Below are 19,650 nucleotides of genomic sequence, written 5' to 3'. Positions count from 1 at the left end.
TTTCCTTCTCACGGTTGTATTGATTTGCCTTGATTTATTACTAATTTCTTAGTTTATTGATTATTAATTTATTATTTATTGCCATAATAAATGTATTTTTCATGTTCAATAAAAAGAACCACTCGGACCGTTCAGTCCGGTTCATTTTTCAACAGATCATTTTTGTGAACCGGTTCAAATGATTCATAGAAAAGATCCGACTCAAAAGAACGATTCCGTTCACGACTCTGCCATTGCTATTCTCCAACTCTAAACCCGCGCAGGAATGAGCAACGCTCGCCGAGCAGCGGATACTGGCCCGCTCTAAACAAGTAGCCTATTTTAATCGTTCCTGTGGACGTTCATGCAATTTCGCATAACTGACAAGTAGATATCGCATGCTAAAATGGATCGTCAGTTCACGAACCTTAACATGTAACAGAATACTCGCTGGTCCCCGCTTGTGAAGCAGGAGTGAAGAGCAATCAATCACCGGACACCTCCACCGTTATTCGTGTGTGTACAGTACAGTGAGCGCTGCTGAGGCAGGGGAACCGCTGCTCTAATGCTTCCCTGACCACACCAACTCAGCGCTGCTATTTTAACGCGGTATCTTGTTTTCGACCAAACATCAGATCAGGTTTTATAGCGGGACAAAATGTTGCAAGTGTTGATTTGCGGCGTTGTGGTCTTCCCCGGTCTCTTCTTCACTTTTAGAAAAGTGCTTCCGTCCATTTTCAAGCAGTGGACAGATGCCGACGTCGTGCTGGTCAGCGAGAGGTGAGTTTGGTGACAGTTAAGCAGTTCTGTAAGGCCAGGCAGCTCTTGTATTATCATTTGCTGGTTTACTGCTGTTTAGTAGTAAAACGAGTCTCACTCTGTCAGTTTAAAAGGTCAGGTTTGCACATTTCACTGTAATATTCACATAAAAAAGCTATTTTACATTTGCGGTACATTGTAACAACTTGATGGAAACGATCACACCAGCTGCTAAAATGCAGCTTTTGTACCTTGACCTGTAGCAGGGGCTTTACAGACTCCTGGACCACCATACAGGCCCTCAGCCAAACCAGGGACCCCAATTTATAAAAAGCTAGATTTGCCTAAGTACAGTATAACGTTTTAATCAACATTTACAAACATTATTATTACATTTTACAATACTTCTCAGATCATGCAGAAATGCTATATTTAGAAATACATTTAGAAATATATTGATTTTTGAGAAAACATTTTTTAAGAAAATATGTTTCAAATATCTGTCCAGGACCTTAGACTCCCAGGGGCACCTGGTTAAAAACCCTATAGCACTTGGAGTGATAGAGTTATATGTTGAGGCTTGTGTGTTTAAGGGATCAATTATGTTTATAATCGGACTATGTTGTGCTCATGTTATCCTATGATATGTTCAGCTGATCCCATGGCCTTAATCACTCCCTCATCAATTCAGCCATGGGCAGTCCATGGAGAATAAGCATGAATGGACCAACTCCCAGAGATGTACAGACCTCTTCTATATTGTCAGATTTCCATGCAAACATGCCTGGGTGAAATGGGTCTTCAGTGATCTGATCTGAACCTGAAGTCAGATCGGTACAAACACATCTGGATAATAAACCCAGTACACACAGTCAACCTTTAAACACAAGTGTGAGATATTCTCAAACTCAACATCTGCATTTTTGAAACTAGCCACTATTTAAAATTGTAAATGAGGAGAGCCTTTATCTGTGGTCATACATACATGCACGTTTTTACAGATAAGCAGTTTCAGATCAGTTCTGGGTGGGCATAAATTGTCATTGACAGTAGTTTTGTGCTCTTGTTGGCTTATACAATAGCTAAAAATGCATTAACTAAATGTGCAATAAAACAATAGTGTGCACTCCGCTTTGGGATATTTGGGCTTCATAATTTTAAAGCATAATTTTACATCTATTTGATTTATTTTTGAATCTGTCATTTATGTAGTTGGTAATCTGTGTGGAACAAATTTCACATCCATGGGTAAATCTATGCTATAAGATGGTTTCATTTATCACCTCTTGTTCACTCTGCCCATTTTCACTCTTTGTCTGAATTATTGTCACCATTAGAAAATGTTGTTAAACCTAACCAAATGTCAGTCCCAATTTGCATTTTTTTTTTTAGCAATGGCCATAAGTCCCAGCTAATGCCTATGATTTGCTTCACATCTCTTTGCTTTATATGTGCCATCCACCATTTTGCGGTGTTTTGTGTTTTATAAAGTTCTTATCAGTGTTTGTGTTTTCTGACTGGTGCATCTATGGAGGTCAGCTGCTATTTTGGCTAAACGGCAATATTTTGTTTTAATTTCGCTTTGACCTTTTTTATTGAGTTCCTGTTGTGCTAGATCAGGGCTGCTTAATCCTGTTCCTGGAGATCTACCTTCCTGCAAAGTTCAGCTCCAACCCTGATCAAACACAACTGAACCATGCTAATTAAGATCTTCAGGGGCACTTGATAATTACAGGAAGGTGTGTTGGATCTGGGTCGGATCTGAACTCTGCAGGTAGGTAGATCACCAGGAAAAGGATTGGGCACCCCTGTGCTAGATTCTTCAAATTCAATCAATTAAGTAAAACACCAAAAATGATGCTGTATCAGCATAAAAATATTCCTAGTAACAAAAGAGTTCTGTTCTCTGGGCTTTTGCACTGGGTCATTAAACCCGAGAACTTAATTTCCCCTAGGGAAGGTGTTTTCAAACACATTTTGCACATTATGGGTGCTTCTCAATACTCAAATTGATGTTTCCTCGCTCCTACTCCTCCATCCTGTGACCCGGAAACCGATCAAACTCAGCCATCTTGAAGGACATCTCAATTCTCTAATTGCACCACGAGGAGGCGAGGAGCGAGGATTAAGGAAGCTTCCTGAGGAGTCATGAACGAGGATACACAGGTGTATCCTTTGCGGAAGTCTTTCTCGTCAAAAAACCTGACGCACGTACACATTCTCCTCCCCCTTAACATTTGTCACAATAATTTAAATGTATGCTTTACTTTTGCATTTTAAATAAACTTTACATCTCACATATTTCAATGGGACATCTTGCTTTATTAATACTTATGAGTTTTTTAAATAACCAAACTTTAACAACATAAGGGCAGATCCCTTGAGCGCAGCTGATGATGCTTTGAAGTGACGCTTGAGGGATCAAGAACATTCCAATATACAAATATCATTTTCTTCAATTCCTCCGTCCTCATTTTCTTTCCTTGCATCCTCCCTTCACATCCTACAGGGAGTGGAGCTGAGGCACGAGGAAAGGAAACGAGGATTGCACAAATAAGAAATGAGAAGCACCCTATCTCTCTCTTATCTGACACACACACACTTCAGGTCTTGGAGTCTTTAATAATAAGCTAATAAGTTGAATCAGGTGTGTTAGATGAGGGAGGCATACAAAATGTGCAGTGCTCCTGGACAGGTTTGAAAACCACTGCTCTAGGACATTTTCTGCCAGTAGGAACATTGAAGTGACGTAAGCCGGTCAACAGTGACGTTACTTAAGTGCGGCATTCAACAATGTCAACAACTGGAGGATGGAGGACGCCGTGATTGGAGCTGTGTTTTTGTTGTGTGTCGTGGGTTTTGTGGTAACAGAGATGGAATGTAGATGTATAAGTTATGTGATTGAAAGAGCAAAAATGAGGGCTAAGAGACGAAATCTACGACAACTTGGAGTACTACATATCAGCGAGGCTGAGAAAAGAACAAAAATATCGCAGACAAAGGCGACAAGTAAATGCTGTTAGCATTAGCTTTCTGTATGTTTGTCTTATCGCTGTTTTCCGTGTTCCGTTTCCGTGTGGAGTAAGTATATACAAACTTTGTTTGTTTACATTGCTTTCTAAAATTGGCGGGTACCGGTGTTTCGTATGGCACGCGTTTGGCCAATCAACGTACACTTATGTCTTTGGTAGTTATTGTTGTACTGGGTTAGACCCTATTATGAAGTAGGAGCTAATTTAGTCCCCCCAAAAGGCATTCCTATAACTAAAGTCGTGAATACGCCAAAAACTGTGGCACACCCTTTTATATGGTTGTATTTGCGGGGCTCTCTAGCGCAACCCCTTTTCAACTACTGTAACCAAACTTCATACACTTATAGATCTCATCAAGCCAAACAACTTTCGCATTCTAAGTCAAATGCCAGCCCAACAGGAAGTCATCTATTATGAGTTGTTTGAAAAATGCATGCTCTGGAATTTGATATACTTCTCTACATAATGTATCAAACTTTAATATTCTTTTTGGGTGTTTTTGAGACTCTTGGCATGCTTCAAATTGCATATAACTCGACACACACATCAGAGTTGTTGGCCAGTACACATGGGCAAAGCTTTAGAAATAGGCATGTAGGAGGGGCTCAGTAGTGCACATTTTGACTAAAGTGGGGGGTTAGTTTTACCTACAGTCACTAAACTCGGTACATATATTTTTCTCATCATGCCGGACAACATTCTATTTTACAGTCATTTGCTCCAACCAACAGGAAGTCAGCTATTTTTGTTTGAAGGTGGATTTTTTTTAATCAAGCTCTGAATTTTTAACTACTGTTCCAAAGGGCTTCATATGACTCACACCAAACTTTCTCAACATGAAGTATATATATTCAATATATCTCAATATCTATATATTGAAGATGTTAAATTACAAACAGGTATTGGATATCTTGAATGGTGTTGCCATAGCTAGGGATTAAAGTAATGACAAAAAGGGAAAATGGTCTTATATAATAAATTATACACCACACATTTTATTCTTTTTTTTTTTATAATTAATGCATTATGTGCAAGTTGCAGATTTCATGTTATCTGGTTGAAAGAAAGAAATAAAATGCAATGTAAATGTAATACATAGGCCTTTTTTATATAGTTATACAATTTTTAAATGGGGTTGAGAAAAGCCTTGTTGCTGAGAACAGTGTTTTCAGACATAATTACTTTTATTAGCTATTGCATTTGGGTATACAGGGCTCCAGACTTACTTTTGAGAGCAGTGGCACTGGTGCCACTAAGTTGTACAGAAGGCCACTAAGTTGTCTCAAAAGTTTGCATGAACCCTGAAATTAAAAATGTAAAAGCATTCGAGTATTTCTGCCACAATACTACAATGGTTTTAGTAAACGTTACTACATTAAATCCATGGTGATTTGTGGACTTGAGAGCCTTAACTTGTTCGTGACACAGTGTTTCTCCTGGTTTCCATGTCAGTGCTATTTGATCTGATATCTGTGGTTTATAGCAGAGAATTGACATTTCGGTGGGAGTTTGATTGACAGGTGATCTAACTAATCATAACGCCGAATCCACCATTATGTCCAAAAAAGCAGTTGGGATTTAGCAAATTAACGTCGGTGGACTTGAACTTGAAAAATAGTGTGTACTGACATCTTTCCGCGGTTGAAACAACATTCCTTCTGATGTTCATTGATGTTTATTTGATGCTATAAATTAACTAGTAGGAAGAGATGATCGCTTCACGAGCCGCTTGAACTGAGGTGCTACAGCGATCTGTCACAACACATTAAAGAGACACAAAACGGTATTTATTCTTTAAATTTCTTTAAATGCAAAATTTGAAAATTGTTGTTTCATATCAAAAGTAACCTGCTCTGTCTTGTCTGTTGACGTGTCCTCTTTGCTCCACAATGTATTTTTCACTGTGTGAGAACATGATGTGTGGCATGAGAATTGCATGTCTTGTCGGACAACAGTAACTAAAGAGTATTTGCAAACAGTCAATTCTGTGCTGAATTTGAATGCTTGCAGTTCCCACTAGATCTCGCAGTGACGTTATTAATTTTGCGGCGAATTTAGATGCTTTCTCACCGGATCTCCCAGCGGTGTGTATTAAGCAGTGTCACGTGATCGAGATCGGCACGTGCTGAACTCGCGCTGCGCTTTCTATTATTGCTCAGTGCTGATAAACGGTCCGCGCTGCACAGCTCAAATGAGTAGTGGAGTTTCGTTTCACTTTCATTTCATTTGCCGTTTGATGTTTCTCATATGAAACAGAAATGGCAGCTCTTATCAGTTGTGCAATGAGGTGGTCAAAATTTAGTCACACTGGCAGAAAAAAAAGTCGCAAAATATGACCATTTAGCTTAGTCACAGTCTGGAGCCCTGCATTTGATTTGTAGTGCACTGCAATTATAGTGCAATTAGTTTTGTTTAATAATTAGGTTAATAAAAATATTTAAAAAAAACTTTAAGATAAATACTTCTGGACTTAATAATGACTTGCTTTTATTAGGTATTGCATTTGGATATATATTAGACATTATCAGAATCTACTTTCTGGTACAATTTAAATTTTATTTGTTTGTTTATAATGTTTTTAAATCTTCTCTCTCAACTAACTAGGAAATAGTTTCCAACTGATCCATTGATCTCACTCTACCTCTGTGTGTGTGTCTGTGTGTGAGTCTATTTTACACTCTTGATGGTTTAGAGTTTAACCCTTTCATTGCTCTGTGGTTTTGCCTGCATTACAGGATAAGAAATCTCATTAAGACGTAGGACAGGGATAAGCAACGTCGCTCCTGGTGTGCCGCTGTCCTGCAGAGTTTAGCTTCAACCCTGAAAAAAACCTTGCCTGCCTGTAGCCTTAGTAATCCTGAAGACATTGATTAGCTTGTTTATGTGTGTTTGATTAGGGTTGGAGCTAAACTCTGCAGGACAGCGGCACTCCATGACCGACATTACCTATCCCTGATTAGGATCTGTTTCTATCAGTTTTAAAGGGTTAGTTCACCCTAGAACCTGGAAGCGCTGGATGTAAAAAGCCTAGGTGAATGACACAGAAGAGAAGATATTGTTGTATAAAGTCGTTATTTTTGTTCCGTTTTTGCGCACAAAAAGTATTCTTGTCGCTTCATAAAATTAAAGGAATAGTTCACTTTCAAATGAAAATTACCCCAAGCTTTACTTACCTTCAAGCCATTCTAGGTGTATATGACTTTCTTCTTTCTGATGAACACAGTCGGAGAAATATTAATAAATATCCTGACACATCTGAGCTTTATAATGGCAGTGAGCAGGATCAATGAGTATAAGCTGAAGAAAGTGCCTTCATCCATATCCATCCATCCATCATAAACATGTACTCCACATGGCTCCGGGGGGTTAATAAAGGCCTTCTGAAGAGAAGCGATGCATTTGTGTAAAAAAAAATCCATATTTAACAAGTCATAAAGTAAAAGATCTAGCTTCTGCCAGACCGCCTTCCGTATTCTACTTACGAAGAAAGCATAAAACTCTCGTAGTTCAAAACGTTTACGCTACGTCCTATGCCCCATTCAACTTACGGAAAAAACGTACACTTTCTTCGTAACTTGATTGATGACACAATTAATGACACAATTTTCATTTTTGGGTGAACTAACCCTTTAATGAAGGCATAGAACCAGTTTATTTGTAGTGCACTGACAACATAGTTTTATATAATTAGTTTAATAATAAGGTTAATAAATATATAAAAAACCTCAAGATAAATACTTTTGGACTTAAAAAAATTTAAGCTGCAAATGATAACTTCACACTCATTTGAAAGTGACCTGAAGTGGCACCAGCTGGCAGCAGTAAATGTGGCATATTCAAACGACTTTGACATAGTCCTTTTATATTTACCCGCTTTAACACTAGAACCACCAATGGGTAAAATTTACCCATGCTGATTACTGTTTTGATATGGCTAATAACATATTATGTCACTGTACTATGCCACTGTCTTCACAAAGTAATGTCTAGGGCTGCATTTACACTGCAAGTCTTAATGCACAGATCCGATCTTTTGACCATATCCGATTTTTTGGCCAGTGTGTTTACATTCACTTTAAACGCGACTGGTATCCGATATCTGTGTTTACATTACTTCCTGCCCCAAAATGATTGTCATTGATAGTTTTACATGCACATAGTAGACCCTCGGGTTTTGAATGACCGTGCTATTAAAATTATTTATATATTTCATGTCGAGTGGCCATGATTTCCTGTCAGAATGGATAAGTTAACAGCTGTCAGTGTCATGGATGTATTGAAGCACGAATTCTAACTGAACGAATATAGACTGGAAAATAAAGGTAATTTGCATTTGATATTTTATCTACAGTTATCAGTTTTAGAATACCATTTTTTTTTAATGAATTCGAGCGAGCTAGGGAGAGAGTGTGCGCCCGCGCGAGAGAGAGTGAGAGTAGCCACAGTGAAGCTTTTGGCTTATAAGAAAAACAACACGGCGGTCTCTTTTAAATTAAATGGGCATAGGTTGAAATTCAGCTGCTGAATGTATGTGTGTGTGCACAATTTCTTTCTAGAAAAATAGATAACGTTAGACATAAAGTTCCCACCTCAATAATAAAGCTGCGAATTTTTAGTGCGAGTGCATAGAAGCACGTCTGCTTCATAATACAACATTAAAGATACCTTTTAGTGAGCAAACGTGCCGCCCTCGCCTTGTGATGGCTTGGAATTCCAATGGAAATCGGATATGCGTGTTTAGACGTAGGTCACATGTCCAGAGATCGGATATGTATCGGATTTAAAACCACATTTGGAAGTGGCTCAGATCGGATGCGAAAAAATCGGATCTCGTGTGAATTTTTGTGTTTACACGTGTGCAACTAATTCCAATCTGTGTCAGATGTGAGCAAAAGATCGGATTTTTTTGTGCCAGTGTAAACGCAGCCTAAATGATTATTTTTAGTCATCAACTATGTTTTTGTCCTGTTGTTTTATGCGATTTTAAACTTGGGGTAATCATACAATTTTTTTTATTCATTACATCATAGATCGGAAATATTTTTTTCTGGAAACGGGCAGACTTAAATAAATAGCAATACAGTAGCAAAAAATACATGATTAAAATTGCAAAACAAAAATTAATAATTAATCCAGAGTTTGAACATTTATGAGTAGGCTAAAACATCTTCATTTGAACATGCGTTGTGTGACTGTTTACAGTAAGCTTACACATTGCTCAAACACAGCGCAAAAATAAAGAATTTATATAGGGGGAAATTTGACCTGCTGGTGGTTTTAGGTATAAATGCCCTGTTTTTAATCTGGTTTTATCTAAACAAATTTTAACAACAGGGGATTGTAAATAACACAATTTTAGTAAAAGTCAATGACTGGGAGACTTGGATATTTTGTTGAAAATCTGTTATGACAATTTGAAAAACAGCCATGGGTAAATTTTACCCTGTGACGGTTCTAGTGTTAAATGCATAGTGCCCGTCGTGTACGGTTGTCCTAAAGCCCAGTGGCATGCACAGACCTCCGGGAGGGCAGGGGTGAAAGCGCGTTCCGGGGGGTGGGGAGAATTGTGGTTGTGGGTCTCCCTCGGTTAGAATCACGTTCCGGGGGAGGAGAAATGAGAATGCGGGGCACCGCGATGTGACTGCAAATGGCACTTTCACTTTCGCGATCAAAGGGGCAGGGGCTCAAGCCCCCCCAGCCCCCCTCACTGTGCACGCCACTGCTAAAGCCTCTAAGGGTGGCGGTGGTGCCGGGGCTTGGGCCCATCATCGCTGCTTACAGCTATATTTTAGAATTGGTTCTTCATGTTTTTTCCCTTCCAAGAAAACCAACACTCAGCACAAAGTTTACAGAAATTGTCTATTTTAAGATTCAGTATATTTTTGCAGACAGTTTGAGGAAGCTGAGATAAAAAAAACTATAGGAAAATCAATAAATAATCAATGACAAATAACAACAGATGCATCACTGAAGGGAGTTTGTTCTCTTTCCTTGTGTATCAAAAAAGATAATAGATTGCATAAAATTGGTAGTTTTGGCCCAAACTCTTGTCAGACTTAGCCCAGAGTGTCATGTTTCTTGAGATGTTGTCGTCTGAAGGAAAGTGCTGCGTAGTTAACACAAGATAGTAGATTGGTAAGTGGGTAGTTGGTCTTTGGTCTTGGTTGATGGTAGTTAGACAATGTGCTGAGGGCCTCTGGACTCATTGAAGAGGATGGTGGCTGTTAGAGGAGTGATAATGAAGTGACACAGACTCTGGACTTTTACATAGCAGTGTTGATTCAATCAGTCCTCTGTGTGTACATGTTAGAATGAGGCAATCAGTCTGAATCACTCTAATGGTTATTTATCACTCTCTTGTAGTCCAGACTGTAAAGAAAACAGCTTACTGGTTTACATTTCCATCATTTAAGTGTCAGAAACATAATTTAACATTGTGTCTCAGCAAAGTAACAATATGAGCACAAATTATGTGCTATGATAGACGCTGCTTTTAAACGCTCTTATTCATGTTTGAGTGCTCTATGAGTGCTAAATGTTTCTATTTACAGCGTGTTTTACAAGAGTTAAGCATTGTAGCCAATCACAATCATATCTGTTGAGCTCATGAATGCAAAGGCCTATCAGAGCAGAGGTGCTAGTCAGTTAATTAGCTAGCCAGTCAGTTAATTCCCAGGTTAAGGGAAATAACATTCTTATTGTACAGTACTACTTAGAGCATGTAGTCAAAATCGGCATGATTAGGGATTCCAGTATGAGAGCATATAACACGGACAACTTTACGTGTGACATGAACAAGACTTTATTAACTAGACTAAACACTTAAACTACTCTAACATTCACACACATACAGTGGGTACGGAAAGTATTCAGACCCCCTTAAATTTTTCACTCTTTGTTATATTGCAGCCATTTGCTAAAATCATTTAAGTTCATTTTTTTTCCTCATTAATGTACACACAACACCCCATATTGACAGAAAAACACAGAATTGTTGACATTTTTGCAGATTTATTAAAAAAGAAAAACTGAAATATCACATGGTTCTAAGTATTCAGACCCTTTGCTGTGACACTCATATATTTAACTCAGGTGCTGTCCATTTCTTCTGATCATCCTTGAGATGGTTCTACACCTTCATTTGAGTCCAGCTGTGTTTGATTATACCGATTGGACTTGATTAGGAAAGCCACACACCTGTCTATATAAGACCTTAGAGCTCACAGTGCATGTCAGAACAAATGAGAATCATGAGGTCAAAGGAACTGCCTGAAGAGCTCAGAGACAGAATTGTGGCAAGGCACAGATCTGGCCAAGGTTACAAAAAAAATTCTGCTGCGCTTAAGGTTCCTAAGAGCACAGTGGCCTCCATAATCCTTAAATGGAAGACGTTTGGGACTACCAGAACCCTTTCTAGAGCTGGCCGTCCGGCCAAACTGAGCTATCGGGGGAGAAGAGCCTTGGTGAGAGAGGTAAAGAAGAACCCAAAGATCACTGTGGCTGAGCTCCAGAGATGCAGTCGGGAGATGGGAGAAAGTTGTAGAAAGTCAACCATCACTGCAGCCCTCCACCAGTCGGGGCTTTATGGCAGAGTGGCCCGACGGAATCCTCTCCTCAGTGCAAGACACATGAAAAAACACCTGAAGGACTCCAAGATGGTGAGAAATAAGATTCTCTGGTCTGATGAGACCAAGATAGAACTTTTTGGCCTTAATTCTAAGCAGTATGTGTGGAGAAAACCAGGCACTGCTCATCACCTGTCCAATACAGTCCCAACAGTGAAGCATGGTGGTGGCAGCATCATGCTGTGGGGGTGTTTTTCAGCTGCAGGGACAGGACGACTGGTTGCAATCGAGGGAAAGATGAATGCGGCCAAGTACAGGGATATCCTGGACGAAAACCTTCTCCAGAGTGCTCAGGACCTCAGACTGGGCCGAAGGTTTTCCTTCCAACAAGACAATGACCCTAAGCACACAGCTAAAATAATGAAGGATTGGCTTCACAACAACTCCGTGACTGTTCTTGAATGGCCCAGCCAGAGCCCTGACTTAAACCCAATTGAGCATCTCTGGAGAGACCTAAAAATGGCTGTCCACCAACGTTTACCATCCAACCTGACAGAACTGGAGAGGATCTGCAAGGAGGAATGGCAGAGGATCCCCAAATCCAGGTGTGAAAAACTTGTTGCATCTTTCCCAAAAAGACTTATGGCTCTATTAGATCAAAAGGGTGCTTCTACTAAATACTGAGCAAAGGGTCTGAATACTTAGGACCATGTGATATTTCAGTTTTTCTTTTTTAATAAATCTGCAAAAATGTCAACAATTCTGTGTTTTTCTGTCAATATGGGGTGCTGTGTGTACATTAATGAGGAAAAAAATGAACTTAAATGATTTTAGCAAATGGCTGCAATATAACAAAGAGTGAAAAATTTAAGGGGGTCTGAATACTTTCCGTACCCACTGTACATGCATACAGTTTACCAAGGGAAAGAGAGAGCTGAAGCAGAATACAGGAAAGCAAGAAGTTACAGCATTGTTTGAAATTCAGCAGATCGACAGCCTTGAGCAAACCATCAGTTTAGTTCTAACACGCCCTTCTTTAAAAGGGGTAAGGATACTTAATGTATCAAACAATGAGACTAAGTTTGATACTTGCATGTCTCGCCAATTTGAATTAAACTTGTCCTGATGCAATTTGTTGGGGCTCCAGTTGATCCTTGCTGATGTTGTCTTGGTGAGAAAGAACCAGTTAGATTCAGAGGATCTTTGGTGAATGGAAGGACAAGGCCGAAGCCTGGCACAAGCTTGGGGTTCCTTAGAAGCTTTTAGCTTCTTAGCATCATCTTCACATCAGCATTTCTCAGTAAAAGAGAATAAGAGAGACTGTGATCTTGTGATCAGTGATTTTAAAGGGTGAAGATGTCACACCCTCTTGAGGTGTCTGAGCCAATAAGGAGTTGTCCTCTCGGATGGAACTTTACGAGTCTTTGTGTCTTTGGCAGGATATTAGCATAAGACACTGGATTGGATGAATGAGAGAAGAACCTTCTAGATTCTTAAAATACTAATGTGTCACAGAGTTAGCAACATGTAACATTAATTAACAAATAGGAAATGGAAGTTGGAGTCCATCGATACTAAACATGCTACCCATGTGATTTTAGTTAACCATAAATTTTCAACTCCGAAACATTAATACCAAAATAGCTCAAAAGAGAGAATTAATACATAGAATAAACCCTATAAAAGGAAAGTCATGAGATGGGAAAAATTGAATACATGTTTATACATTTCTCAAGTGGTTATGTATAGAATATATAGGATTAAGAGGGTTTATTTGTCCTTCTCAGAAAGAATGAAGTCACAGTCACTAGTCTCTGCAAAATTCTTTCTGATCGTAAAAGTTCTTATCAGTTTTCCTGTGTCCTGTAACAGGACACCTAGTTCTGTCTGTGTGTTAGCTACGTTTGGGATGCTAGTTGCAGTTTTAGGGGGATGGGTTCACAGAACTTTGAGAGAGTGAGTTTCTGGATAATTCATTAAATATAATGAATAATTGTCTGTCTGACTGGTCCAGACGCTACATTCATTGTACAATTAAGACAGCTTTTTTATTATAACGGGAGTTTTCATGAGAGTGCAGAATTCAGTGAGCTTGTGCTTTAGAGATTGACAGCCTTTGTGATTATAAAGAGAGGGATCTTCTCTTGCTTTCTTTTTATTACCCATTCACAATCTGAATACAAGTTTAAATTTTCATGCTGCTAAGTACACTGCAAAGTTTCTGAATTGACAACCATATTTAAATGCGCTATTGAATTAGAAACTGTGATGATTGACAGTGATAACAAACGGATGAGACAAAACGGGACAAAATTTTTTAAAGTACTTAATTCAACAGTTTTTGCTCTGGTACCGAAACTGGTTCCGAGAACCGCAAAATGTTACTTGTATTTGGTACCATGATGACAACCCTTTATGAGTGCATAACTTTTAATAACAGAACCTTGTAAAAACAGGAATAAAATGTCTTTTATTTCAAAATTTAACCAGTATCTTTATGGTAGCTTATCATCGCTGTCAGGAGGATACCTTGTATGTCCAAAACTGCTACTTTTCAGGAAATGTAAAAAATAATGTTGTGGATTTATTTATGGTCAGACACTTGAATGCAGAGATGTTCACAAGTCTTTCATCTGAAGTCCGAGTCAAGTCTGAAGTCTTTAAGCTGGAATCTGAAGTCTTTTTTTAATCACTGGAGTCTGAGTCAAGTCTGGAGTCTTTTGTCACGAGTCCAAGTCCGAGTCAGAGTCAAAGCAGAACTGACAAAGACCATAGCAATATTGAATCAATCGATACATATTCTGCACTATAAATCATTGTATATTCTGTATATTACACTCATACTACCATTTTTGAGATACTGTGTGGAAATCTGGGGAAACACCTACACAACCAACCTATAGTCGTTATGCACATTACAAAAGAGAGCAATCAGAATCATCAAAAACTTTGGATATCTGGAACAGACAAATTCATTATTCTTAAAGTCACATACACTGAAGTTCATTGATATGGTTAAATTTAAGATGGCACGAGTAATGTTTAAAGCAAGAAATAATTTACTTCTGGGAAGTTTACAAAAATGTTTATGGAAAGGCAGGGTGGATATAACTTGAGAGAAGAATTAAACTTTAAAAAGCTCAAAATAAGAACAACTCTAAAACGTATGTGCATCACTATTTGTGGGGTGAAGTTGTGGAATGGTTTGTAACAGTTTATTGAAACACTATTAAAAGGATATGAGGATGAACAGAGGTGATTGTGAGTTATAATACTGATTGCATTGGGATGTGTGATTTTTAGGGTGATGGGTTGTTTGGTGTAAAATGTAAAAATTTGGTGTTTAAAATTACATTTGTTATCTTGCTATGAATATATAATATATAATGATATATATAAAAATATATAATATATACTGGAACTATTTAGAGTTGTATAAGGGGTGGGAAAAATAACAAGCTTTAGCTTCATCCTGCTCCTTTTCGGACATATGCGATTATTGTTTATAACACGTTATAGATATTGTTTTTTCCTTCGATATTTTTTGTTCAAAATAAAAGAAAGAAAGAAAGGAAACGTTCCCTTTTGTTACGGTTCACTCGCATTGCATCAGTTACTGACGCTTTGGGGAATGCAATCCAATAGCTCCGTGCTACAAGCGCAGAATGGAAGACCCTAGGGAACTCCAGGTAAGGGCCCTTAACAGGCCTTTCATCAGTCCACCCTGGGGTGAAAATACCTGGGGCAAAGCAAGTATTTGCCCAACGTTGATAAGCTCAGGCCATGAGGCTGAAGCAATTGGGGCATCCCATCATGGGGCAACACTCCGAGCACACTAGACCCTACAAGGGTCCTTGACTGGCTTAAAAAGACAACATCTGTGCCTAAAGGGCAGGGACGTTTTAAAACCTGACAAAGGTGAGGACCAGCCAGCCGCCGCTCAGATATTGCCAATGGACACTGTGCTAGACCATGCCCAGAAGGAGGCCATTACTCTAGTGGAGTGGGCCCTCACTCCAATAGGGCATTCTAAACCCAAGGAGGCGTAAACCAGTGCTATCGCGTCCGCTATCCAACAGAATAGTCTTTTCTTCGTAAACTGCAGCCCTTTAGCGCTGCCTCCAAAACACACAAAAAGCTGCTCTAAAGCCTTCAACGTAGGTGTAAGAACTGCTTATCCTCAGAGGGTAATGACGTGTGCTCTGAACGGAGTGGAAAGCACCTTTGGCACATAGCCTTACCTTGGCTCAAGGACGACTTTACCGTCATTTGGGCCAAACTCAATGCTTTCAACGGGAGTGCCTGCAGGTCGCCTACTCGCTTGACCGATGCCAAAGCCAGCAGGAGGGCAGTCTAAAGCGAAAGGGGCCATAGCTCGGCCGTCTGCAGAGGCTTGAATGAAGGACCTCTGAGAGCCCTGAGGACCATGAATAGGTCCCAGATTGGAATTGTGTGGTGATGGCAGAATGAGCCTTGTAGCCCCCCTAAGGAAATTCGCTGTCAGGTCAATCATACCAACTGATTGGCCAGCAATGGGAGCGTGGTATGCCGCAATAGCTGCCACATAGACCTTTGGTGTGGATGGGGTGCATTGCCATCCAGCAGCTCCTGGATTGTTCCGGGCTGCACACCATTTGGAAAAGACAGACCACTTGAGGGCATAAAGGCACTTAGTAGAGGGCTCTAGTATTCATGATACTCTGAGGGAGGTGCCCGTTGTGATGCCACAGATGGGGGCTCCACATCTCAGGTTGGAGGTGCCAAATTGTCCCTTTTGCCTGGGAAAGGAGGTCCCTCCTCAGTGTGATTGACCAGGGAGCTGCTGACAGCAGCTGCACCATTCCAGGGAACCACGGCTGGTTCTGCCAGAACAGAGCCACTACACTGTAAAAAAATCCCTGTAAAATTTATGGTAAAAAACCAGCAGCTGTGGTTTGCAGAACTTTACTGTAAAAAATACAGTAGCAACGTAATAAAAAAAAATACATATACAGTTAAAAAACGTATTTCATTAACTGGTATAATGTTAATTTACCAGCCTAATGAAGTACTAATATCTGTTTTGTACCTTTGTAATACACTGACAACCACCAAACACAGTGGTGATGAGAGTCACATGATGAATCAAAGTTCATCACAAGCAGCTTTTCCAAAAGCTGAGAAGGACAATACTAATATATAGAAGGTGCACACAGTGTCATTCACACAAACACTAAACACCATCATGGTAACACACATGAAATTTTAAAAATGCAAAAAAACATTAATTTAACAATATTAATTGTAACCTTAAACCATAATGTACATAACTGATTAGAAAAAAAACTAAGAAAAACTAAGAAGAAACAGAGTTATTTCAGGGAAAAGACATCAAATGTGAAGTGTCATGCAGTGTATATTTTTTTTACAGTGTAGAAGGGCCGAGAGTCTGTCCTCCCTGATTTGTCTGATGACCTGAGGGAGAAGAGCTACCTGGGAGAAGGCATACAAGTGCAAGCTGGGCCAGGAGGCGAAGAGTTTGACCTCTGCTTGCCCGAAGAAAGTCCAGACCATCTGAACCGTTTGGGGATGGAGTCACCATTCACCTTGAGACACTCTGCTCCGGGACAGCATGTCTGTTCAGTCTGTCCGGCACCTGCACTGCCTCCACCAAACGGAGGTTGTGCTGTGCCCACAGGAGGAGGCTCCTCGCCAGCTTGTACAGAGGGCACGACCTTGGAGGTTTATGTAGGCTACCACCGTCATGTTGTCCAAGTGGACCAGGGCGTGATGCCCCTTCATGTCTGGCAGGATGGCCTTGAGAAAACTGCCATCATTTCCAGGCAGTTGTTTTGCCAGCACTGCTCCTGGCCTGACCAGGAATCGAATGCCAGCCTGCCATCGCACAGGGCGCCCCAACCTGAGTTGGAGTCATTCGCTGTTTCCTTCTGGAGACCAACCGCAGATCTATCCCCGACTGATACAGTTTGGGGTGCTCTCCAAGGGGCCAATGCCTTAACACAGCTGTAGGTCACCCTGAGATTGAGGTGTCCCAGACGCCAAGTGTAAGGTGGAACACGGGCTGTGCCGCAAGCTGTTGCATTTTCCGAGAGTGTTCCGGCAAAAGCTAGGCACTCATCTGTGCTGAATTGAAAACTGCACCAAGGAAGGATATACATTGGTTGGGCGACAGTGAACTCTTCGACTGCTCATGCTTTGACTGGGCCAGAACATGCCAGTCGTCAAGATAATTCTGCGAGTGAATTGGAGCGAGTAATCTTGTTTGATTGTTTCCAAGACCCATTTTGACACACCCAGAATGGCTTTCCAAAAGCCTGGCTTTGGGTTGCGAGGGGCTGGAGCATTTTGAGTGGGGGGACTGACATTTACACTGCTGTGAGAGGAAGATTGAAGAGGAGAAGTGCACTTTTTGTGAAGGTGTTTGTTTCTTATTTTTTGGTTCGTTGTAACAGCGATGAAATGCTTGGGTGTGTACACATTTAGCAGGGCAAACCCAGCATCTGCAACAAACAACACGCCCCCGACACCTGGAACTGAACAGGAGGTTAGGAGGTGAACACAAAGTCTCTTGGAAGGTGGTCCGGCCACAGCGGGATTAGCCTTCTCCTCCTCTCGTCTGACGCATCAGGACTGCTTTGGCTGCAACTCAGGATCCAACACTATCTTCAGGTGGGGATCCTGGGGCTTGGGAAAGGGATAGCACTTGGCACTGCGGGAGTGCCGTCTGACCTCAGGCTCTGCCTTAGGTTGAGGCTGAGCAGGCACTGCTGCCAGTTTGGTGGGCTGCTGAGTCAACGAGGGCGGCTAGAAGCAGCAGCTGAGCTGGATCACTTCAGCAGGAAGTGGCGCATGACTTGTGATAACTTCTGGGCCACGGTGAAATGCTCAGCAAAGCCGCCCACAGCAGTGCCAAACAGTCCTGTGGGAGAAACTAGGGAGTCAAGGAAGGCTGTCTTATGTGCATCCTTGATCTCCATTTAGTTTAGCCAAAGGTGGTGCTCAAGGACCACCAGATTGGCCATTACATGCCCGATTGCTTGGGCCATTGACTTATTGGCATGCAGACCGAGGTTGGTTGCGCTGCGCAGCTGTTTAAAAGCAGCGAGGTCTGGGCCAGTCTCATCCATTGTGTGGAGGAGCTTGTCCTGGAAAACTTGAAGCACCGCCATTCTGTGGAGAGCAGATTCAGCTTGTCCAGCCGCGGTGTAGGCCCTGGCCGCTAGAGTCGACATGGTCCTGCATGGCTTGGAAGGGTGGATAGCTTTGACCTTACATCCCAGGCGGGCAGAGGTGTGGGATCGCTTTCCTTAAAGCACAGCGTGGTGAAACTCATGCTCTTGCAGTGAGAGCAGCTCGTCTTGATGAGCGCAGCCCCAGCGTGGGCATGGCCCAGGAAGCCGACGCACTCGTGGTGGTCATCCGAGGGGTGCAGGGGAGCCCTGCATGTTGAACTCACTGAATGTTCTAATCACACTGGTGTGATCGTATGCTTTAAAGGTTTATTTATCAAATGTAATTTTTTGTCTATTGGAAGCTGTGTTTAAATCCATTTTGCTCAAAAATCTGAGGGGGCATGTGTTTTATTGTCCCCACCACTTTTTTGGAACTTTTTTGATTTTACGGCACGGATGTACCTAATACAAAAGAAACATCTCCAGTTTAGCATCTCCAGATTAGCAGTTCATTCGTTTGTGATAAATAAGAGGTTATAGAAGATCTTTCTATTCATCAAAGTATTCTGAAACAAGGAAGGAAGGAAGCTTTTCTTCCAACTCTAATTAAACACAGCTGAACCACAGACAGACACGCTTACTGTTGTTGTAGCTCGATTGAAATCAAAGACAATATAGGAGACAGACCACTGTTTCTCAAAATAAGTGAGAGGAATCGCTATCCCTTTAAAGTTTGTGTCAAGGTTTGACTGGTTTGCATGGCCCTTATTTTTCCATATGTAACCATATCAGTGGGTTTATATTTTCCCCTGTATTATTAGTCACTACAGGGTATGGGATTTTTGTGATGTCACAAGTTAATTGGTGTCATTATATCATTTTACTGTTGCTCCAAAGTAATTAGTCAAATGACAGGTGATTTGATCAAAAATCCCTGAACTGACTGCCAATATGCAAATATGGCAGATTTCAAATCACACTTTGGGTTCCTGTAATGAAGCAAGTGCCTTTTGAAGTCAATGATAATGCAAATGGAAAGCTATATAGGAGATCTGTAGGTATTATAGATCTCCTTCTTCCTACCTCTGGATATTGATTGTTAAGACAGCATTTTTATGGTTTCACACACAGCCTATAAAGTGG

The 19,650-nt window shown here is 40.7% G+C and overlaps 1 protein-coding gene across 1 annotated transcript in view; it reads left to right on the top strand.

Moving 5' to 3' along the window:
• The first annotated feature begins 214 nt into the window (after positions 1-214).
• Positions 215-19,650, top strand: part of tlcd3a (TLC domain containing 3A) — a 43,341-nt gene continuing 23,905 nt past the window's right edge. Inside the window, exon 1 of the mRNA XM_051893832.1 lies at positions 215-759. Coding sequence (XP_051749792.1) covers positions 638-759 — 122 coding nt within the window. The 5' untranslated portion in view covers positions 215-637. The remainder of the gene's footprint in view (positions 760-19,650) is intronic.

The sequence above is a fragment of the Ctenopharyngodon idella genome, chromosome 5, assembly GCF_019924925.1.
Source record: "Ctenopharyngodon idella isolate HZGC_01 chromosome 5, HZGC01, whole genome shotgun sequence".
In the NCBI taxonomy this organism is placed as follows: Eukaryota; Metazoa; Chordata; class Actinopteri; order Cypriniformes; family Xenocyprididae; genus Ctenopharyngodon; species Ctenopharyngodon idella.
This window is presented reverse-complemented; position numbering and strand designations above follow the sequence as displayed.